This window comes from Diabrotica virgifera, chromosome 8 (assembly GCF_917563875.1).
Source record: "Diabrotica virgifera virgifera chromosome 8, PGI_DIABVI_V3a".
NCBI lineage: Eukaryota > Metazoa > Arthropoda > Insecta > Coleoptera > Chrysomelidae > Diabrotica > Diabrotica virgifera.
In genome coordinates, this window is record NC_065450.1 from 150,558,407 (window position 1) to 150,584,425 (window position 26,019).

Consider the following 26,019-nt stretch of genomic DNA (forward strand, 5'->3'; position numbering starts at 1 on the left):
TCGGTTATTATAAACTTTGTACTAAGGTAAGTTAGCTTAAATCGGCCTATTTTAACCTTAGGTACCTGAGGTTAAGCTATGGCCCATTCTTTACCAAACACCCTGTAGAGCGTACTAAAAAAATATATATCTATGTATAAGTTAAATAGTTTGGGGTTAAATGAAAAATATTTCGGTATACGATACGTAAAAGTTGGAAAAATATTAACTCATTCAAAACCTTACGGTTTTTTTTTCTTTGAGCGTTGAGTCGCTTTCTGGTTGTGGATTCTGCTCTGGATGCTCTCTGGCTCTCCTGATTCTGGTTTTTGATCTGGATGCACTCCGGCTCTCCTAATTCTGGTTTCTGATCTGGATGCACTCCGGCTCTCCTGATTCTGGTTTCTGATCTGGATGCTGTCCGGCTCTCCTGATTCTGGTTTCTGATCTGGATGCACTCCGGCTCTCCTGATTTTGGTTTCTGATCTGGCTGCACTCCGGCTCTCCTGATTCTGTTCTCCCGGGCCTAGCGTCGTCTATCTGCTACTGGGTGTGGACTGTAGTTGTAGGTTTGTCGAGTCTCGTTTCTACCTCGATATCTCCTTTTTTCTCGATAAGGACCATGTATAATCCTAGGGCTCAGTGGAGGCTGTTCTTCAGATAAGTGAAACACCAATAGCGATAAAGGAATTTATTTATAGAACAGACACTAGGGTAGTTACCCCGGGAGAACTTTGAATACTGACTTGTTACTGGTACGCGTTTAGTTGAAGACTCTATTTGCTACATATTGAATGTATGAAGGAATGAAGTTAAAGGTACCTCTGGCCTAGTTGAAGTGATTCTTGAGAATGATTCTAAAATGTCTTATTTCTCGTTGGCAACATGAATTGGGTCATGGGCCACACGACAACAAAGTTAATTAGTCAGCTAATTTAATGTTCACTACAAAAATATAGTTTATAAATTACGACAAGTAAACAAATGAAATATCCCGCACATGTTTAAATATGATAACAAATGGGTTAATATGATGTACGGGGTGATAAAAATATGCAAAGAAATACAAAATGGGTAGCCCACATTTGCATCCTTTCCTCTACCTAGTAGCTGGTACCAGGTACCACGCACCTAAATAGTTCATTTATTAATGCAACACTACCGCCGACACTCGTGCGTCGTCGACACCCTCGATGAAACGCTCGTGCCGACATAATGTCGGCGTGGGCACTGAAGGAGTTAAACTCCAAACAATAAACACGGTTATATACCACATGGAAAACTTTAGTTAATCAACAACCGATACGCTATACCAACAACTACCTACTACTTGGATGAGAATTTAAATGACCGATGAAAACATTCTCCTTCTTTTTCGTGTACCATGTCCTTTCAGAACGTTTGTTACCATCATAGCTATCTTAATTTTATTCGCTGCCACCCTCAATAACATGCTTGTATCTATACCATACTAATCTCGAAAGTTCTTCAACCCTGGGGTCTTGCTTCATCTTGGAGTGCGTTTGCTTGTTATTTTCCCTTGCATATTTTATAGCAAGCTATATTTGGGACCTCTTATTACATGTCCGAAATACTCCAGATTTCTCTTCTTCGTGATTTTTTTAATCTCAGTAGTCTTATGTTAGTTAGTATTGTGGAGTTTCGAATCTTCTCCACCTAAGAAACTTTTAAAATTCTTCTATAGTACCACATTTCGAAAGCCTCAAGTGCCCTCAAGGCGATTTAAACCGTTATTAGACTAGGTAACTGGTGGCGCAACTGGTGGCGCAACTGGTGACGCAACTGGTGGCGCAACTGGTGGCGCAACTGGTGGCGCCACTAGTGGCCCCTAAGATAAGAAAAACCTTTAAAAGTTACAACTACTATTCGTCTGTGTGCAATGGAACCGTGGAGTATAATTCAAGCATCGAGAAAAAAATATAAGATTTTGATATTAAACAGGTTAGACCTAGATTAAACAGGTAGGGACTCAGTGAAGAGTCTTGATTAATGTCCGAACACATGATCGTGATAGAACAAAATACAAACTGTGGTCATTTTAATAAGTATAGTATGCTCAGTGACAGTTGTCATACTCCTCTCATACGTATAAAGGTGGGAAACTATGTAATATAATATTAATTTATACGCTTATAACGACCATTTCCATCTCCACTAGTTTCATCTCTTTTTGTTTCGCAATGTATTATGTTTTCCATCTTTTGCGCTATTTTTCCGGTTATATTAGCGCGCTCATCACTGTATTATTTATAAACCAGCGGCTCCAACCCGTAGCAGAAAATATTATTGGAGAGTATCAGACGGGCTTCCGCGGAGAAGATCGACACTGGATCAAATAATATTTACAGTCAAGCAAATCATGGGAACACGACATTGATGTCCACAACGTGTTTATAGACTTTAAACAGGTATACACAGGGGCCGGCAGAAAAAAATTTAGGGAGGGTCAAAATCTTTAAGTCGCTTTTCTATTCTAATAGAAATGAATGAAAGAACAAGAAAAATTTATGTTTTAATAATCATATATGTATAATACAAAAAAAGATTAATCGGTAAATAAAAACTGTAATCTCCTTCGATCTTGACCTTTATCAATAACCTTGTTTTATCTTAAGCTGTAATTATCCAGGGGGTCGGCGGACCCTCCCTGACACCCCCTGCCGGCGACCATGGGTATACGACTTAGTCAAAAGGAACAAACTCTACAATATATTGGCTAAATTGGCAATACTACACAAGCTAATTAGACTCATTAAAGCCACAATCGATGAAACTGGGGCATGTGTACGAATACAAAACCACCGGACAGATTTTTTTATAATTTCGCAGGGACTAAAGCAGGGAGATGGATTGGCACCAACTTTGTTTAACCTGGCACTGGAGTATGAGGTTAGGCAAATGAAAACTGGACGAGGAAACCTACTGACCAACCGAACGGTTCAACTAGGCCAGGAACCGAAGCTTTTCACCTCGCAATTTTTACAGAATGGATAGATTTGCTTGAAAATTTGAAAATAAGTAGTAGATAGACCAAGGATCAAAATCTATATGATGACGACAGGCGCTTTTACCATGGGGGTGGTTGTCACCCCATCACGGGGGTGGAAATTTTTTATTATATTTTGACCGCAAAAGTTGATAAAAACGTTCATTCTAAGCAAAAAATGTTCTATACATTTTTTTGATAAAATTAACAGTTTTCGATTTATTTGCCATCGAAAATGTTTTATATCGAAAAAATCAATGTTTTCATAAGTATACTCATTTACGATTCACTCAATTTTTGCTGTAGAAAAAATTTTTTCAAACCAAGTTCTTGAGAATTGAATAACCTACAATTTTATATTGAAACATTTTTTCGTATCTCTGATGCTAATCTTTATATTCTAAAGAAAATGGCATTTTTTACCAAGCTACAAAAATTCGTTATTCGCTTTTAACTCCTGTTTTTAAAAACTAATCATTCTAAGCCAGTCAAACTTCTAGAATCTATTAATAATACATAAATAAATAAGAATGAATAAGGCCAATGACTAAAAACACCGCTAACTTACATTATTATGCTTCCAATTGGATTTCTCCTTTTTTTTTTCAAAAAAATATATTGATTTTTAACCCTAACATTTTTAATTTTGATCCTAGAAGTTTGGTAAAAAAGAATTTTGTAGGTTTTTATAAGGTCTATAAGGCTATTAATATTAATTATTCTTAAAATCCTTAGTCGCAAAAAGAGGTGACTTTGAAAGGGTTGGTAAAGGTGGTTTTTGCATGTCATTACAAGTTTTAATTGTCGATAGCTCACTCAATTTTTGCCGTAGAAAAAATTTTTGCAAACCAGGTTTTTGGAAATTAAGTCGGCTACAATTTCATATTTGAAAATTTGTTCGTATTATATCTCTGATGCTAATCTTGCTATTCTGAAGAAAAATCAATTTTTTCCAAACTTCAAAAATTCGTTATCTGCTTTTCACTCCATTTTTTTTAAAACTGTTCATTCTAAGCCGGTCAAACTTCTAGAAACTATTAATAATACATAAATAAAAAAGACCAAATAAGGTCATTGACTAATTTTAATTAGGGTGGTGATTAGGGAGTTGCTTCCAATCACTTTTTCGCTGAAAAAAATAGGGACTGACATTCTTTTCATTATAAGTTACTTAATTTTTGAGCTAGAGACTTTTTTATTTCTGGAGATAGATATTTTTAATACTTTAAATTAGTTTGAACAAGTTGTCCTCAAAAAATTCATAGTTTTCTCGTCTTTTGACTTTGAAACTACAATATTTAGCATTTGACGAAGAAGAGCCAACATATAATAAAGTATAGCTCGATTACTATATTGGTCTTAAAGAAAATCTAAAAACACCTTTTTGTTTATTTTTTCAAAAGGTACATTTTTGTTAAGTAAAGTTGTTTTGATAAAACGAAAACTTTTGGAGTTATTAGCAGAAAACTTATTAAAAACATTGATTTTTTCGATATAAAACCAACACTTTCGAGAGCGAATAAATCGAAAACTATCAATGTTATTAAAAAAATGTATAGAACGTTTTTTGCTAAGAATGAACGTTTTTACCAACTTTTGTGATTAAAATATAATAAAATATTTCCACCCCTGAGATGGGGTGGAAACCACCCCCATGGCAAAAGCGCCTTTCAGCATGATATAGATTTTGATCCTTGGACTATCCACTACTTATTCTCAATTTTTCAAGCAAATCGACCCATTCTGTAAAAATTGCGAAGTTTTGTCCTATTTTAAGCTTCATTACTTGGACTAAACTGGCCGCTTATGCCGATGACATTAATATTATGAGTAGAACATCAATAGGAGCACAGGAAATGTACGCAGAGTTAAAAATGCAAACAAAAAGGCTAGGTCTGGGTCTGGAAGTTAACACAGAAAAAACAAAAATAATGATACAGACGAGAAGAAATATAGTCCCAAAAAACATTATACATCAAGATGACATTGAAACGGTTGAAAAATTTACGTACCTGGGAGTAGAACTATATGCCAACGGATCAGAAGATGCAGAAATACGAAAGAGAATAACGCAGGCAAACAGAACTTATTTTGCCCTCTCCCATATATTTCGGTCTAAAAATGTCCACCGAAATACAAAGATGAGAATCTATAAAACCTTAATTCGACCAATAGCATGTTATGGCAGTGAAGCATGAGTCCTGAAAGAAACATCCAAAAACAAACTCGATACATGCGAAAGAAAAGTACTGAGGAGAATACTAGGACCTATGAGGGAAAACAGAATCTTCAGAAGTCGATACAACAACGAGCTTTTTTATAAGAAAACACTCCTGTCAAACTTCATTAGAATACAAAGATTGCAATGGGCCGGACATGTAATAAAAATGGGATAGGATAGGCTACCAAAAAGAGCACTGAATGCTAGAATGCAGAGAAAGAGACCGGTTGGAAAGCCAAGAAAGAGCTGGGAAGACACATAGTCCAGGACGCATCTGTTTTGAGATGGACGTTGAGAGGTGACTCAAATTTTTTTGCAGAAATTGCTTAAAAATAACTCAAATAATAATATTTGAGTTATCCTACCACTCAAAATGGTCCGGAACACTGTTTAAATAATCAAAATGTCAAAATATGAATGAAAAATTCGATTTTTTATTGGTTTTTTGATTATAACTTTAAAACTATTTATTTGTGAGAAAAGTTGTACTGACATAAAAGTTGTGTAATTAAATTTCCTACCATACAAAATTGGTTAACAATTTAAAAAATAGTCACCCTTGTTGCAAAATAGTAATAATTGCGAAAAAAACCATACAAAAACAAGTATTCGCATTTTACGTTTTTCAACCATTTAAGCTACACTTAGGACCTTCATATCTTACCCATGATAACTTTATGATATAGTAAAACAACACTGTAAATTTCATTAAGATCGGTTTAACAGATTTTGCAAAATTAATTTTGCAATCCAGCTTTCGAAAAAAAACTTCTTTTTTTTTAAATGTTGCAGGACTGAAAATAAAGCAGATAGCAAGTTGATTTTTTTTTGCTTATAAAAGTGTACTGTACCTTTAATTTGCAATTTGCAAAATTAAAATCGATTAAATACGACCGCGTCAGGAAATTTTTTAAATAAACATTAATTTTTAGTGCTACGCGCAGGACAGCGGTGTTCGATTTACACAAGTTGATCTCCACCAAAATTTCTTCCAATCTTTATCTAATATATTATTTTCTTACTTTATATTTTGTTGTATTTTAATATTTTAATTCCACAAAAATCAAACTAATTTTATTATTGTCTGTGAAATATTGTTTAAACAATTGCATATGTTTAAAAAATAATAAACTTTTATACTTTAAGTTAAAATATATGAACAAAGAAAGTTTTTGCTAAAATAGTGTTATTTCAAAAGATAGAGTATGAGTTTTTATTTTGCAATAAACAAATTTATTTATTTACACCGAAATGTAATAAAAATTAAAAGGTATCAATCATTATCAAAGGTCATTGGAATGCCTCAGGGCAAACTATCCGCTGTCCTGCGCGTAGCACCAATAATTAATGTTTACTTAAAAAAATTCCTGACGCCGTGGTAGTTAATCGATTTTAGTTTTGCAAATTACAAATGAAAGTTACAGTACACTTCTATACGCAAAAAAATTTCAACTTGCTATCTGCTTTATTTTCAGTCCTGTATCATTTTCAAAAAATGAATTTTTTTTTGCGAAAGCTGGATTGCAAAATTTATTTTGCAAAATCTATTGATCCGATCTCAATGAAATTTACAGTATTGTTTTACTGTATCACAAAGTTTTTCTGGGTGAAATATGAAGGTCCTAAGTGTAGCATAAATGGTTAAAAAACGTAAATTGCGAATACTTGTTTTTGTATGGTTTTTTCGCAATTATTGCTATTTTGCAACAAGGGTGACTATTTTTTAAATTCTTACGCAACACTATATTGTAGGAAATTTAATTACACAACTTTTATGTCAGTCCAACTTTTCTCAGAAATGAATACCTTTAAAGTTATAATCAAAAAACGAAGAAAAAAATCGAATGTTTCCTTAATTTTTTGACATTTTAATTATTTAAACAATGTTTCGGACCTTCTTGAGAGGGAGGATAACTCATATTATTATTTGAGTAATTTTCAAGCGATTTCTGCAAAAAAATTTGAGTCACCTCTCAACGTCCAAATGTACTAATATGTTTACAGATGCGCCCTGGTCTAACAATAAACAGCGACGCACAAGCCCTTTTAGGAGTTCGTGTATGGAGAAAAACAGCCACATACAAGCAAGGGTGGAGGCAAAAAATAAAAGAGGCCACGGCTCAAGTTGGGCTGTGGTGCCGTAGAAGAAGAAGAAGAAGAAGAAGGTCATTTTAATAGAACCTATACAATACAATGCAAATTGGCAATTAAAGAATAGTAAAAAATTGCGGAGGACAAATCACTCACGGAAAAGAGGCCACGAAAACAGTAGTCAGACTATGTATGAAAGAATAATGCGAAGAAAAAATATGATTATACACAAAATTAAGAAAGAAGAACATCTTTCAAACTGAATCTACAATGTATTGGCGTTAAAGGAATGCGTCATAAAATAAGTAAAAATATCAGTCCTAAAGTGAAATGGTTAAATCGAAGCTGTTACCCCTGTTATAATATGATAACTATAGATTACTTAATAATGTTTAATAACCAGAATAATCTTGATGTTACTTGAAAACACGTTACATAACACGGAGATTTACCGAGTACAATACATACAATAATTACAAACTCATTTTATTATGATTCAGATAATGCAATCGTAATTAAATTCAGTAATTGGAAATTTTTTTTAATGTTGTAATACATATTTACAATCTGTCCTTAACTACGAACAATAGGTAAATTATATGACAAAAATTGAAAATTTTACCTGTAGAGGGAGATCCAGTGATCACCCTCTTTACATAAATTAAATTAAAACAAATTAAAATAAGTTTAGTTATCACAGATTATTCGAATCTTCTTGCTAGGTCCACTACTTTAAATCTCTTCAGGCGTCGTACATCATTGTGGTCATCTGTGAGGTTGCTGGCTAACTCGTTTGGATGAGATTCTAGTCTTTTGGAATATTTTTTGTAATATTCTGTTATTACTGTTTTTATGGATGGCACATTGAGGTTTTGCTCTATAACATAGTTTGGCACGTACCAAGGGGCATTCAGCATTGTTCTAAGGACTTTGTTCTGGAATCTCTGCATTATTTCTAGGCTAGTTTGACTGGCTGTCCCCCAAAGTTGGATACCATAGGTCCCCACTGGTTTTAATATAGTTTTATATATCAGCAGTTTGTTTTCAAGAGATAGGTGAGATTTACGACCGATGATCCAGTACATTTCTCGGAATTTTATTCCTAGTTGTTTTCTTTTTGTAAAAATATGCTTTTGCCAAGTTAATCTCCTATCAAGATGGATTCCAAGGTACTTGACAGTATCGATTTGTGGGAGTTGCGTTTCATTTGTGGGTAGGTCAGCAGTGTAGAGCAAGTACAATATCGGTCCCAAGACACTTCCTTGTGGTACTCCGGATTTTATTGGTCTTAGGCTTGTGTATTCGTTATCCTGCTTGACTAGGAAATGTCGGTTGGAAATATAGCTTTTTAGGATTTGATAAAAAGGATGGGGAAGGTTTTTATTTAGTTTAAAGAGCATACCAGCATGCCATACCTTGTCGTAGGTCTCATCTCTTAGTCTCCATTCCAGCAATGCCCATGACCAACCTAAATACCAAGATGTACGAGAACATTACTTCAATTAAAGTGATACTTGCTGGAGTCAAGTATGCCAAAATTAGCTACACCAAAGCTAGAACAAAGCCAATCAGGTTTGTCTGAAATATTGTGGAGGAAACCTTTAAAGATACCGACCGAAGTCGAAGTAGTAGTCTGTTTCAATCCGCATGTTTACCGGTACACCGTGTACCGTAGTGAATATCGACTCTTGCCGCTTTTATACAACTGGGAGTTGTAAAAGAGGGTCCAGTTGCCAACACCAGCATCCCTTTGCAGTCTTGAGAAGTTTACAGGAGGAACCATATCTTAAGGAGGGTGCAATGTTACGCTAGTCGTGCTACGCCCCTGATTACGGCGCCACGATTCGATCCACAGCTGTCTACAGTCGCTGAGAAACTTTGATGGGATTCCGGAACGACTGAAGCGACAACATATAAAGATATATTAAATTGAAGAGGCAGTCGAAAATAATATTTTGTACGGTTAAGTCAATAAATGTTATAAATTAATTTTGTTTTAGTGTTAACTTTAGAAGAATGTAAATAAATTAAAATAAGTATTAAACTATAAATAAAAACGAATTCAACCAATACGAAGGGGAAAATATGGCCAGATAATTAGTCCTGTCGCCAGTGGGGGTATAACGGCCTCCTTAATTCGGATGGACTTACTCAAGTTTTTTTTATTTATTTTGACCCGTAGAACACGAATTTTTTGGATAATAGTCGATCCGGATGTCGGTAAGATTGTTATAAACAAAGAACTTGATGAATCACATAACAGCGATTGTTCGCAAAACAAAACATTTTTTTTTGTATTTTTTGGGTCATTCTAAGCCAAAAATGTTTTTACAAGTTTTTTCGTAGGATGCATAGTTTTCGACATAAACGCGGTTGAACTTTCAAAAAATCGAAAAATTGTAATTTTTAAACCCGAATAACTTTTGACTGAAAAATAAACTAGCAATTCTGCTTACCACATTTGAAAGTTCAAGTCAAATTCTATTGGTTTTGATTACTTTCATTGCTAAAAATTAATTTTTTTATTGTTAAACAAAGCTATACACACATAGTGATTGAATGATGTTTTCAATGAATTTCTCATTTGAAATCGAACGAGTAGGCGCGCATACAGAGAATTTCTACGTAGATTACGTACATTAAAAAGCATGCATTGGCCACGGAAAACACTATCTGTTTATGGCCTTGTTTAATAAATAAAAACTTAATTTTTAGCAATGCAAATAATGAAAACCGATAGAATTTTACTTGAAATTTCAAATGCAGTAAGCAGAATTGCTATTTTTTTTTAGTGAGAAGTTATTCGGGTTCAAAAATTGCTTTTTTTTCGATTTTTTGAAAGTTCAACCGTGTTTATCTCGAAAAATATGCATCCTACGAATAAACTTGTAAGAACATTTTTTGCTGAGAATCACCCAAAAAATACAAAAAAATGTTTTGTTTTGCAAAAAATCGCTGTTATGTAATTCCTCAAGTTCTTTGTTTATAATAACCTTATCGACATTCGGATCAACTGTTACCCAAAAAATTCGTGTTCTACGGGTCAAAATACATAAAAAAACTTGGGTAAGTCCATCTGAATTAAGGAGGCCGTTGTACTCTCCTGGCGAGAGGACTAAATATAGAAATGTATTTAATATTTATTATTATTTGATATACCTAGGCTCAATAATAAATGATAACAACAACACCAATCAAGAAATACAAGCACGGATTCTTAGCGGTAATACAGTCGGAAAAATGAAAGAATACCCATGAACGATCACATCAATCACATATTATTCAGATTATTAATAATCTATCTCTCTCGTTTGTTATTTATGAAAAAAAAACAGCAAATACAAAATATGTGATTGTTCATAAGTATGATCTAATTTTTCCGACTGTAAGTGTTTTTATGCATACAAAGACTTAATGAAAAGTAAGTTACTGAATCGTGAGTCTAAGCTTAGAATCAAACAGTAATTAGACCAGTAGTCACATATCGATGTAAAACGTGGACCCTCTCAACCACTGATCAAAATCAACTGAGAATATTTGAGCGCAAAATACTACGAAAGATATTTGTACCCATTGCAGCGATGGTTAATGGAGCATTAAAATAAACCACGAGCTGGATGAACTAATGCAGAAGGCAGATATTGTTAGATTTGTAAAGTCTCAAAGACTGGCTTGATCACTTAGAAACAATGCCAGATAATCGAGCTGTAAAAGTAATCCAGAGATGGAAGCCCCAAGGAAATAGAACAAGAGAAAGGCCTCGTAAAAGATGGATAGACGACGTAGACGTAGATTCGACAGGGCAGAATGCAAGAACATTGTTACGCAGACCAAGACTCTCAAAGGGTTGTAGCGCCATTAGAAGAAGAAAAAGATTTAATATTTAATAATTGAAATATTTACCTATTGAATATTTACGTAAATGGATACTCACCTCATTTCCTTCATAATTCTCTTGTCGTGAATATATAACGGATTTGTACAAGTAAAGTTCTCATAATATTTGTAAGGAATGAAGGAACCGTTGCAAACGTTTGGAGCACACACTGTTATAAAGTGAGGTCTCAGTCTGCCCACTGTGTACTTCAAGACGTCTGTAGTTAGCTGCGAACAAGCTGCCCCGAAAGCGAAGATACCGAAGGTGCAGTATAGGTTGTAGAACCAGTTAGGAATATGAAATCCGAGGAACACTATATTTCGTGGAACGGTTGGTCTATTTAGGTATTCTGTCACTGACATCTGGAAAGAAAACCAAAATTAAGATAATAGAGAAGAATATTTAAACTACATAGTTATTTTTTTTATTTAGCTAATGCCTCGACAACTAATGGCCATTGGCATGGTAGATACGGTAAATTTTTGCAGTTAGGTACCTAGTTTCATATGTAGTGTGTATGTTGAGTAGAAAGTGTCTTGTTACTTTGCAAAGTCGACGTCATTGTCTTTGCAAAGAGACGGTAATTGTATACGAACGTCTGAGGTCCCTCCGGTGAGTACAGATCCCACAAGGACAGATACATAGTTATTTAATACTCGTATATTATGCTCTCTATTTGTTACCATATTGATAAACTACGAATTACTTTCTATTATATTATTTTTATTATTCAGTGCAATATTACATAAAGACCATGCTTATCATTATAGACTTGATTTGTAAAGATATAAATAATATAACTAAAAAAAAACAAATAACAGAAAGACAACTCTACGTCAACCAAACATCTGTAGAACTGATTAACTTAGGTACTACAACTACCTGGCACCATAATAAATGAAGAATGAACAAACAACCAAGAGGTAAGAAGATCGGACAATTAGATCTACCTTCAGCAGGATGGGGCCTTTTCCAAGAGCCACAACCTCTCTCTCTCTGTCGTTGAACCTTTTCTAGTCATTTGTTTTATTATGTTGTCAGCAAAACTTCAGACCATACTTCACAAGGTAATTTGCATAGAAAAACGCTGGACGGAAGGGCCGCCCGAGAACTTTATCGTACCGATCTATTATTATCGTACAAGATACTGACATTCTATAAAAATAACAAAGTTACTCGTTATTTTGATATTTTAGAAACACCTTGTATACCTGAAAATATTTTATGGTTCTACGCATCAAAATTTCAAAATTTCTATTTTCTGTAACTTTTCGAGTTTTTGAGTTACAGCAAAGAGTTTTATATTGTTACAAAGGTAATTTTGCATTCTTTTAAAATATGTAAAAATATACAGGGCGTATTTAAAGGATTAAGATTTTTTTTCATTTCCGGTTCAACCGGAAGCCATATTGTGGGTAAATTTTATTGATATAATAGACAATAAAGTACTATATATGTCTGCCAAATTTCAAATTTTAGTTTCTATTACAGAGGAAGTTACGGGCACTCGAATATTTTTTTATAAAAAATTCATAACTCCCCTCCTATGATGAGTTAAGAAATCTGACTAATGTTATTCAATTTACCGATAGAATATCAAAAATATATCAAAAAATAAATAAATTCCTTGGAGCCATTTTTGAGAAAATCTAGTTCAAAGTTATGTCAAATTTTGACCCCTTAAATATAGGCAACCCATAACTTTTTCTGAAAAACGATAATATTCTTGTTATAGCCCCATCTTCAGGCTATATAAATATTTTTTCAAATTAAATTTATCTTAAACAAGTTTTTAGATTGGTAGGGAAATGTGTCGGGTGGGCGGTCAGCCATGCTGGCCGCCATTTTGGATTTGGAAATGTCAAATTCCGTATTTCTATTTACCTATATATAGCCCCATCTTCAGGCTATATAAATATTTTTTCAAATTAAATTTATCTTAAACAAGTTTTTAGATTGGTAGGGAAATGTGTCGGGTGGGCGGTCAGCCATGCTGGCCGCCATTTTGGATTTGGAAATGTCAAATTCCGTATTTCGATTTACCTATCGATGAGCTAACTTTGAGTTAAATTTCATTCGTTTCGGTCAAAATTTGCAAAAATGGGCCCCAAATAACCCCCCTATTTCGGCCCCCCTTTGAGAGATTTTTTTCAAAAGCTTAGTTTCTCGACAAAATTCTCTTAAACTTAATCATACCGAATTTCATCGAAATCGGTCCAGTAGTTTTTGCTGGGCGGTGGCGACATACGTACGTACGTACGTACATACTTCCGACATGTTTTTTTATTTGCTTTTTAGACTCAGGGGGACTCAAAACGTCGAAAAAAAGTGAAATCTGAATTTTTTTTTGCACGATCCTAAGAATATCAGAATATCCTGATTACGGAAGCACTTTTCCATTGGTATTGTGCGTTGAGGCTTCAGCACCCCCGAACTTCTGAAATTAATTCTCTGTGTAGATGGAAGGGAAACTGGAAATATGTGTGTTTGCCAAAAAGCAGGCTTAAAATCCTCTGCAGTGTGCCGCAATTGTTCTGATAAAACCAAAAGTAATATCATGGAAATATCAAAATTAATCGACGAAAATGAATTAAAGAACATGACGAGAATTCTAACTCCCGTAATTCAGCAAACATTCACCTCCGATACTGAATTAGATCCTGTACTGCACCGCCTGGACCACTTACAATTATTACGGCTCACAGTCAAGTAATATCACGGTAAAGACACCGATCTACTGCTCTCGTGTTACACTATTTTGCTCAGGAGGCCTTCTATTTATAATATGCCTGTCAATGTCTACAAATATAACGTACATAGTATTAATAAATAATATCAACTTACTTTTTAGTTATGTTCCTGAAATATTAGTTTTTAATGTTATTTTTCTCATTTAGTACAAAAAATAGAAGACAAAGTAAATAGAATAAAATGTGATACGAGGTACAGTATGATGATTTAATTATAAGAATTATATGATAAAATTTTATTAGAATCTTCAAAAACAAAAAATGAAGATAACGTATATATACATAGAAATATAATTTGAATTGAGAAGTTAGCGCGTGAACCTTCACGCTGTGAGCCGATCTTGCGCCTCAGAGCGCGCTATTAAAATATCGATATCTTGGCCAAAAATAAACTTACAAACATTTTCATAAACTCAAATTGTTCCTTTTGAGATCTTTTATCATTATTGTTAATTAAAGTATAAATGTTTTTAGCTCAAATTTGCTTGAAACCCTTATAAACAAATTAATATACAATTGTTTTAAGAAACTTATAACTTTAAAACAAATAAAGATAAAGTAATTTAACAAACTTTGTTTGGAAGCCTATTAATTAAGCTTTAAACGAGACCTTCTAAGGCTCATTTTCATGCGTAGAAGCCGAGTTACGATCGATAAAGCTTCGAAAAATACTTATTTTGCAACTTGCAATTTGCATTGTGCACTAATTTTACAATATCTTGAGTTCTAATTGTTGGATTTAAGTTCAGTAAACGCTTTTTTCTTCGTTTTTTATTAAGCAACAAATTTTATTTGAAACATTCTTTTTATCTCTTTTAGTTTATGGGCCAGAACCTTATAAACAATTAAATTGTTTATAACAATTTTTGACCATTCGTATCGAAATCAACCCTCGAAATTCGTAATCAGCAGCCAAAAATCCATAAAAAACCGTCGAGTTTGTCCATCAGAATTGAAAAAGACACGGTGGCCCCTCTGGCGCCTAGACTAAATGAGGACTATAATAGTACAATAGAAAACAAACGTGTTGAGCTTGACTAAACTTATGTTGATTCAGTTTGGGCTAAAATAGAGTAATTATCAATAGAGCAATACCTCGGCTTCAATTTGACCGATTTTAATTTTTTAAAGTTTGTTTGGTACGTTTTTTAAACAAACAAAAATGATTTGAAAAAAGGTAATATCTATTAGTTTATTAGTTATAAGAAAATAATCAATTAAATAGGTAACCTATTCCTGTCCAAAAATTCGGATTATGATTCTGAAGATTCAGATTCAGCGGGTTAAAATACTTACAAATTAATTTTATAATTTCAAGGACCTCAATCGGCCACAAAACCCTCTATGCCATTGCCGTAAACCCACTGGCGGATCCAGAGGGGGGTAACGGGGTCATGCCCCCCCAAATATTTGAAAACCCACTTATCCTATTAGTGGTAAGACTAAAAGTGACCTTGCATCAGAGAAAAGTAATCACTATCAATATCCATGACCCCCCCAAATTTCTGGATCCGCCAGTGCGTAAACCATACGTAGCTCACAACACGTGAATAGTTATTATTCACAAATAAGTTTAAACTACGGTTAATGAGAAGCGTGTATTTATATCTTCTGTGTCTTACCTAAGAACTTGAAACACACTCTAGCGTTTTCATCCTCCCCGACAGCTTTATTAGAGGAGTCACTATCACATAAATGCATAAATATGAAAATTTCTTCCAGTGCCATTAGTTTTAAGTCATCGGTAACACCGAGAGTGAAAGCTGTAATTATATTTACACCGGCTGCTCGGCTTCGTGCCAATATCATCAACATCGGAGATAAAAATTTATTTGACAGCCAAATCACTGTTTATACGCATGAAAATGCATGTTTGATAGTCATAAGCTGGCCAGGAGCATTTCAAAATCGCCATTATATTTAGCAAGTTAAAATAATATTAAGTTAAATGATAAAGTGAAAGATTTATATTGCATTAAGGAGCTTTGTATGCTTATAAAACAAATACACTCTTGTTGAAAATATCCTTCACATTATATTCTGCGTACAAGCTAAAAGTAGCCAAAATGTGTCATTTTTTTAAATAAATAAAATAAGAGTTTCTTTAAGAAGTAAAGTGTGTTGCCTTCTAAATTGGATTTATCTGTGCAAAATATACAAGAAAAATAATAGATTTTTTTTTTAATTTAAAGGTATTTTTCTTCCGCCTTCTAATTATTCAATTTTGCCGTTTCTGTTTCCTTTGATTGTGACTTCATATTATATGTTTATATCTTTTCCGTAGTCGTTCCACACTTCTACCCGATGGCGATTAGTCTTGCTATCTTGGCTACCCTATCGTCTGCAATTCTGCTTATGTTTGTTCCTTTCTCTCTTCCTATTCAGTATTCAGGAATATTCAGTATTTCGATAAAAAGAGCAATGCTAGGCATATCACTTAAGGACAGGAAAACAAACACATGGATAAGACAGAAAACCAAAGACAGAGCGATCTAAACAAATGGCACAGAACAATTCCAACCTGGAGACCATACCAACAGAAAAGACCCAGAGGCAGACCTCCTATGAGATGGACAGATGATCTGAAACGGACTGCCGGGAAATATTGGCTACAAGTAGCGTATCTACAATAAAAAAAAAAGAATGTGTGTGTACTTTGTACGCACGTAAGAAGATATTCTTCTATTATATAGGTAATTTAAACGAAGTAAATATACTTAACAGGTTATTTGTATTTTATTTAAAAATTAAACTAACTTTCTTATCTACCACTTTCAAAATTTTTTTATTAAAATAACGAAAAATAAAAAAAAAAGTATGAATCGTCTAGGATTAGAACCCGCGACCTTCCGTGTGCTTCCGTTCTCTGTCCCACCGCTCTGCCAATTACGCCAGCGAGCCACTTGAATCGACACGTAAGTTTCGGATATAATTACACAACACGGCGACAAAATGTTATGCCTACATATTTTATTATTTTACTACAGAGAAACACAAATCGAAAAACACAAGAATTATAATAAATAATACATTTCCTAAAACCACTAATATATTCTTTTAATGACTTATTTGCACGGTTACAGTTACAGATACATACATATACCTTTTCCACGAACATACGCCTGTTTTGGATTACTTCGACAACGAATATTTTACTGTGCAAAATAAGAAGAACGAAAGTAAATTATAAATTACATTGTTGTTTATTGGAATAATTATTAGCGCCATTTACTTTCGTACTTCTTATGTTGCACAGTAAAATATTCGTTGTCGAAGTAATCTAAAACAGGCGTATGTTCGTGGAATGACCCATACCTATCTTGAAAGATTAGCAATGAACTACATACTGTCAGTGTGCGCAGGCGCGCGGCTCATGTATAATTTTACCCTCAATCGATTCGCCGCTAAAGAAGAATATCTTCAAAAAACAATGGAAAGGAAGACTTGAAGAGGCTTATGTTCAGATGTGGACGTGAATTGCTATACAAAGAAGAAGAAGATTTAGTATTCAGAGGTGTATTTTTTTATACCTTTAATGTTGTTTTGATTTCGTAACTTTTTTTGGTCCCTTGTGTTTTCCGAGATTCTTAGTATTCGAATTTCTGTTGCCTTAGCGTCATTTTTCTTTTGGATGTATCATATTTAGTCTTATAATCGTTTTGTAAATTTTTGTCTAGTTTCCGTTCTGATGTGTTTAATTTTCCATATAATATTGTATTGTTGTAAGACATCCTTATTGGCTTTGTCTGAAACAGATACAAAAAATCTCATGATATGTGTATTTGTATCATAACTTGTCGCTGCCGATCTCGACGTGAATGGGACCCTTAAGGCCCCCAATCACGTTGAGATCTGTATCGATATATTTCGCAAGTATCAGTATCGCGATACAAATCTCATATACTCTGGGCTAATTAGCAAAATTCACGGAAAAGTTATTTACCAGCAATTTTATTGCTGGAATCGAATTATAAGATTCTATATATTAATAATGTAGGTATGCAAAGTTCGCATATAGTGTGCTACTTTTTTTATAAACAAAATGGCGCCGACAAATCGTATTTTTTTCAATTATTGCTCTATAACTCCGAAGATTTTAACTTTACAGCAAAAATACTCAAATAAAAATTCACCGCAATTAAATTCTGCATAGATATATGTTTTTCCCGATTTGCTCCGACGAAAATTTTCCTCGGAAAATGTGGGTTTTCCCAACAAAATCTCTAATTTTCAAATAAAGTTTTAGGTAAGTAATTATTAATCATCAATAATTAAATAACCCAGTGACATCAAAGCTTTCTTGGTATAGATTGTAATTCCAGAAGCCGGTGAAAATTAAACGAATATTTTAGCAACAATTCAATTGTTAATTAACAATTTACGATCGCAATAATAACCAAAATAATCATGATAATTTGATCCAACTTATAAAGATTATAAAGATGAGATGCTTATTTAATATTTTATCGACAAAATATAAATTTTGTTTTTTTGCATAATCTTTAAAATTAAAAAAAAATAGTTATAATACGCTGGTCTAATTAGTAAAGTACAAAGAAAGGTTATTTATCAGCAATTTTATTGCTGAAATCGAATATTATGATACTATATATTAATAATATAGGTATGCAAAGTCCGCAGATAGTGTGCTACTTTTTTTATTAACAAAATGGCGACCCCAAATCGTGTTTTTTTCAATTACTGGTCTATAACTCCGAAGATTTTAACTTTACACCAAAAACACTCAAATAAAAATTGAAGAAAGACTTCTGTGTAAAAGGTATATTTATTAAAACCCCAATAAAGGGCTACATTAAAAGACAGAACGTTTTCGCTCTAAAGAGAGCATCATCAGTGTTCTAAGCCTAAAATAAGTACAACCATAATTAGTGAAGACAAGAGTAAAAAAATTTAAAGGTTGACCAAGATAAAAAATTAGGTTATACTTACAAGCTCTACATGCTAAGCCACCAAAAATACATAGGTTAAAACCCTTAAAACGCCGACCAAAAGTCTTACATTGGCGTGTATTATGTTAAACCCTGGCGATGGGTGAAAATGAAAAAGATATACCTCACAGCATTATATGACTCTACCACGTGTATGTGGGTGGTTGAGTTGATTTCTCTGTCTTCACAAAGAGAAAGGTGAAAGTCAACTAATTACAGGTGACAGGTAAGAAAGCGTTTCTGACTGATGACAGCACAAGACAGACGGTCCAACATGAAGATTTGTGAACTGATATGTAGTTAGGTACACTAGCCAATAGTTTTAAAAAATTTATTTGTAGCAAAATACGATAATAACAACAAACATCATATGCTGGGACTATAAGTATTCACTATTAAACTACCAAGAATGTTATAGAAAGTGGAAGTACCGTTATTTGAAAACCAATTGTCAGTGGGGTTTAATAAGTGCATTATCAAAGATAGGCAACCAACCATACATGAGTGTATTTTAAATAAAATGAAGATCTTATTTTTTTTTTAATAGTTGAAAAATAATAATTTACCCATATGATCTAATGCATTTAGGGCAGAGAAAAAAATTGAATATTTTTTCAATACTATTAAACATAGTGAAGGCAATGTCTAGGTTGAAGTTGCCACTCTTATAAGTGTGCAGTTATTTGTCATCCAGCACGAAGATAATTAAAGTAGGTACCTAAATGAATGAAATGAGATAGGCAACAAAGGTATGGCTGATGGTAAAATTATGAGACAATGAGCTCTATATGTCTAATATTTTAATATTGATATGGAGGATAAATTAATTTAACTGAAATTTATACTATATTAAAGTTTATGGAGTATGTGAGGTTTACTCCACACTGATTAGGACTGATAGTTGTTATAAAAAGGTTTAGAAAAATATTATTTCCACCTACCTCTACCGAAAGTATACTTTTCCGGACCTGATTGTAGGGAGCAAAGTTGTACTTTTCCTCCCTAGGGAGGAAAATATTTTTCCTCCCTAGGGAGGAAAAGTAAAAGTGAGGTTACGGTATTTCATTCATGAAATATAACTTATTGACGCCCTGTACAATATCTATTTCCTATTACGTAAGTATCTATATATTTTAACGTTTATTTATAAAACACCCTGTATTTTGCAGAATCGTAAAAAACAGTAAATTGTTATTTTGATTTAACAATGTTTACATTAATAATTTGACTTATATTTGACAGTTGACAGTTATATTGTACCTCCTTGTTAGTTTCAGTTTTAATAAATTTTGTTGGTTAGTTACATAAATAAGTTAAGTAAAAATGAAAAAATTATTTGATATTTGAGGAAGGTGGAAAAACCATATGTATAACATGGGAGTAAAGTGCCTTTTCCTCCCGAGAATGAAGTTTACTGCCCGACGCGTAGCGGAGGGCAGTAATCATTCAAGGGAGGAAAAGTAACACTTTCCTCCCTTGTTATACAAATAGTTATTTTGTCCATAGATGTGTATATCTAGGACAAATCTATCAAATAAAAATTCAATCCAAATTAATTCTACATAGAGGCATGTTTTTCCCGATTTGCTCCGACGAAAATTTTCCTCGGAAAATGTGGGTTTTCCCAACAAAATCTCGAATTTTCAAATAAATTTTTTGGACAAGTAATTATTTATGAATAATTAAATAACTTGGTTGTCAAGTCCTTTGTACTTAAAGGACGTAAGTATTTGTAATGAAATAATACTCGATGTAAAATACTTTATTTTAAAGAATTATGCACATGGTTTCCATTTTCTATCGCAGTATTGAGTATGTGACAGCTGTCGTTCAGATGACAGTAGTACCAACCTACATTCATGGTTAAGGGAGTTTTACACGAACATAACACCTCCTCCCTTGACCATGAATTACAAAAGTTAACTAGAAGTAAAAGTACTTACAAATTCAGTCTGGTAACAGGTTTCCTTACTCTAGTGGAACGCCTTAAAATGGGTTCCTCAGTTTCAGTTTGAGCCCCAGGTACACTATTCGAACTTTCCATATTGTTTGAAATTTCGGATTCATCAGTAATCACTTCGGTAGGTGGTGGTGAGACACTGTGCTCTGGAATTGATGCCTCCCTCGGAATCAAATTGTGAGTAATGGTATCCGGAATGTAACATGTTGGATTATTTTGAGATGGAGTATATTCCCCAATTTGCCGTATTTGGTCTACATGACGTTTCCATGTTCTACCATCATCTAACTGAATTAAATAATGCAATAACCCTAATCTGAGTACAATAATGCCAAATTGCCATTTAGAATGAAAATAATCCCTCACGGAAACCCTAGTTCCTATATCAAAGTTTCTTAGACTCATATCAGTATAGGTAACTCTATCACTACATGAAGGTTTAAGTAAATCTAATCTATTCCTTATTTGTCTTCCTAACATAAGTTCTGAGGGACTTTTACCTGTAACTGTATGTGGGCTTCTGCGGTATTGCATAAGTAGCTTACATAATTCAAACTCCCTGTCATTTCCCTCACTTCGCATAGCCCTTAAACATTTTTTCAGTATTTGGACATATCTCTCTCCCTGTCCATTAGTTGCAGGATGGTAGGGTGCAGTAAATTTTTGTGTAATTCCATTATCTTTCATAAAAGTTCTAAACTCATGAGAGTCAAATTGTCTACCATTGTCTGTAACAAAAACTTTAGGAATACCAAAAGTTGTAAAAATTTTTCGGCAAATTTCAATAGTAGTTTTTGTAGTAGTATTTTTTGTAAAATGAATTTCAGGCCATTTACTGAAGGAATCTACCAATATAAAATAATAACCTCCATTGAAAGGTCCAGCGTAATCAGCATGCACTCGTTCAAAACAAAATTTTGGTGGCTCCCATATATGAGAATTATCTTTAATTGGGTTGTTCTTGTGCTTATTGCACTCTAAACAATTTTTACAAATTGACTCAATATCCTGGTCTATGTGAGGCCACCAGCAATAACTACGAGCTAAAGATTTCATTCTAACTATTCCAAAATGTGCAGTATGTAATTCTGTCAAAATTTTATTTCTCAATTTAGTAGGTATAACTACTCTTTGTCCTCTCATAATAACATCAGATTGTAATGAAAATTCAGCTTGATTTATATTGAAGCTAAATCGTTTATCAACAGGTTTTCCTGTTTTTAACCCAACAAGTAATTTTTTTAAGGTATGATCATTTTTTGTATGAAAAGCTAGATCTCTAATATTTGTAGGCAAAGTTTCAATTTGATTTATTTCAAAAATATCTGGCTCATCATGTGTGAAATTTTGTTCTGATTTTATAGGTAGACGTGAAAGTGCGTCAGCATTGAGATGAGAATCTGTATTTTTGTAACGAATGTCATAATTCAAACCTTGTAAGAAAATTGCATAATGTTGCATTCTTGTTGCACTTAAAACTGGTAGGCTTTTATCAGGTGCAAAAATTTGAACTAACGGTTTATGATCAGTGAGCAAAGTAAATTTCCTAGCACATAAATAATTGTAAAATTTTTTTACTCCAAAAATTATGCTGTAAGCTTCTTTGTCTATTTGTGAGTACCTTTGCTGTGTAGTAGTAAGAGTTTGAGAAGCAAACTGTAAGGGTCTCTCTGTACCATCTGAAAAGATATGTGAAAGTACTGCACCTACCCCATAGGGTGATGCATCAGTTGCTAGGACTAATGGTAAATTTGGGTCATAGTGACATAAAACATTTCTAGAACAAATGAGTTTTTTTTGCTTTGTCAAACGCAGTTTGACAAGTATTCGACCATTTAAAATTGACATTCTTTTTAAGTAAATTATTTAATGGTTGTAAAATTGTAGAAGTATCTTTTAAAAAACGTCTGTAATAATTAATTAGGCCACAGAAACTCCGAACTTGAGTTCTGTTTGTAGGTATTGGAGCATTTGCAATTGCAGTTACCTTATCTGCACTAGTAGACACACCCGTTTTACTCATCTTATATCCACAGTAGTCAATCTCGTCTTTGAAAAATTCGCTTTTATCCAAATTTATATGTAAATTATGTTCAGATAATTTCTTTAAAACTTGTTCAAGTCTTTGTAAATGTAAGGTATTATTTGGAGAGCTACTATGATTATTTACTGTATTATTATCATTAAATTTACTAGTGTTTGTATTTTTATGAAAACTTTTTGCTTTCGCATTTAAAACATTTATACTAGCCTGATTGTAATTATTGTTGTGAGAAAATTGATTACTATCCTTTTCTGAAGTTTCCATGCTTGCTGCAATTTCTACGGCTCGGTCCAAGTCCAATCCCTTTGTTTCTAATAGTCTGGCTTGAATCCTCTTTGACTGTAAACCAAAAACAAACTGATTTCGTATAGCACTTTTTAAATATGTGGAAAAGTTGCAGTTTATGGCAAGTTTCTGTAGAGAATGTAGGTATTCTTGTATACTTTCGCCTTCTGCTTGTCTTTTTGATTGAAACCTAAATATTTCAGCAATTTCAAGTGGTGCAGGGTTGTAAAAATTATCCATTAACTTAACTGTATCTTCATATGACTTGTCTTCAGGGACCTCTGGAGCTAGTTTATCGCACAGTGTATCGTATGCTTCCGACCCCATGTAATGTAGTAAATAGGGCAATTTCATTTCCTCTGGAATTTTAAAAACTTTGTATGCTCCTTCCAGCCGTTTTACCCACCTGGACCATTTTGTAGCTGTCTGGTTAAAAGGTTCAACGGAAAACTGGAATGTAGAAACTTGTGTAGACATTACTGGAGCTGTAGCAGGTGCAACTATCGCAGTTGTAGTCGAGGAACTCGTGTTTGTACCGGCTGTAGTTGATGTAGTGTCTGTAATATTTGTATCCATTATCCTCGTCGCCAAATGTCAAGTCCTTTGTACTTAAAGGACGTAAGTATTTGTAATGAAATAATACTCGATGTAAAATACTTTATTTTAAAGAATTATGCACATGGTTTCCATTTTCTATCGCAGTATTGAGTATGTGACAGCTGTCGTTCAGATGACAGTAGTACCAACCTACATTCATGGTTAAGGGAGTTTTACACGAACATAACATTGGTGAAATAAAAGCTTTCTTGGTATAGATTATAAATTCAGAAGCCGGTGAAAATGAACCGAATATTTTAGCAACAATTCAATTGTTAATTAACAGTTTACAGGGATATGTTTTTCACGATTTGCTCCGACGAAAATTTTCCTCGGAAAATGCGGGTTTTCCTAACAAAAACTCTAATTTTCAAATAAAGTTTTAGGTAAGTAATTATTAATCAATAATTAAATAACTTAGTGACATCAAAGCTTTCTTGGTATAGATTGTAATTCCAGAAGCCGGTGAAAATTAAACGAATATTTTAGCAACAATTCAATTGTTAATTAACAATTTACAGTCGCAATAACAACCAAAATAATCATGAGACATTGATCAAACTTAGAAAGGTTATAAATATGTGATGCCTATTTAATATTTTGTCGACAAAATATAAATTTTTCATTTTTTGCATAATCTTTAAATGTTTAAAAAAAATAATTATAAACAAATTTACATTTCTCAGAAATTGTTTATTATATTATAATTTTAAAAATACTTAAAATGCGTATTGCAAAGGTATTGAAAATGAATGCTTTAAAAAAATTTTCCAATTATTTGCAAAAAAGTTATGAAACAGGGAAGTAAACATACGATTACTCCGTTTTTTATAAAATGTTTTAATTGTTTAAAAGCTTAAAAGTGAGTTTATGGTGCAAACTAATTACATACTCTCAAAAAATATCAAACATTAGTTCAATAGTTATATTTTAATCAAAGATTAAAAATGTTTTTTTTTTGTAATTTTTAGCGCGAAGGTAGGCTTGATACAGAGCCGGAGATGTTCACTCGAAGCGACTGACACGCTTTAAACTCGCGCGAGTTGTGTATGTGGACAGGTATAATACATAATACATAGCTACGGTACTGTATTAGTCTACTTTCGCGTGTGTAAATTACAAAATAAAATATTTATAATCTTTAATTAAAATATAACCATTAAACTAATAATCGATATTTTTTGTAAGTTATTATCTTGTACTTTAAACTCACTTTTACGCTTTTAAAGAATTAAAACAAAAATTATAAACAACGTAATAATCGTATGTTTACTTTGCTGTTTCATAACTTTTTTGCAAATGGTTGGAAAAAAGTTTTAAAGCATTCATTTTCAAGATCTTTGAAATACGCATTTTACCTATTTTTTAAAATTAGAATATAATAAAAACTTTCTGAGAAACGTTAATTTGTTTATAACTATTTTTTTAAGATTTAAAGATTATTCAAAAAAATTAAATATTTATATTTTGTCGACAAAATATTAAATAGGCATCTCATCTTTATAAGATTTCAAAATTTGATCAGTGTATCATAATTATTTTGGTTATTATTGCGACCGTAAATTATTAATTAACAATTGAATTGTTGCTAAAATATTCGTTTAATTTTCACCTGCTTTTAGAACTGTAATCTAAACCAAGAAAGCTTTTATGTCACCGAGTTATTTAATTATTGGTAGATAATTACTTATCTAAAACTTTATTTGAAATTTAAAGATTTTGTTGGGAAAACCCGCATTTTCCGAGGAAAATTTTCATCGGAGCAGATCGGGAAAAACATGTCTTTATGCAGAATTTAATTTCGGTGAATTTTATTAGGGTGTTTTTGGTGTAAAGTTAAAATGTTCGGAGTTATGGAGCAAAAATTGAAAAAAACTCGATTTGGGGGCGCCATTTTGTTAATAAAAAAAGTAGCACACTATCTGCGGACTTTGCATACCTATATTATTAATATATATAATCATAAGCTTCGATTCCAGCAATAAAATTGCTGGTAAATAACTTTTCCCAAAAATGACCTATTCTCCGATAATCAGCCCAGACGAATAGTGCATTTGGTTGTCTAAATATCGCTGTATCAGTATCACAACTCTCTATCTTCGCCGCCTACAACTCTATCACCGTCTGCATCACTGTTGTGAAACAGATACAAATCTCATGATACATTTATCGCAACTTGACTGTGGGCCTTTAAGAGCAGTTAAAAGATCGCTTTTGAAGATGTATACTATAATATACAGCTTTTATTTTTTGACAATA

At 33.0% G+C, this 26,019-nt stretch overlaps 1 protein-coding gene across 1 annotated transcript in view; it reads right to left on the reverse strand.

Annotated features, from left to right (window-relative positions):
- LOC114332038 (putative phosphatidate phosphatase) overlaps positions 1-26,019 on the reverse strand; it is a 431,124-nt gene that overhangs the window by 63,533 nt on the left and 341,572 nt on the right. The window contains exon 3 of the mRNA XM_028281745.2: positions 11,233-11,537. Coding sequence (XP_028137546.1) covers positions 11,233-11,537 — 305 coding nt within the window. The remainder of the gene's footprint in view (positions 1-11,232; positions 11,538-26,019) is intronic.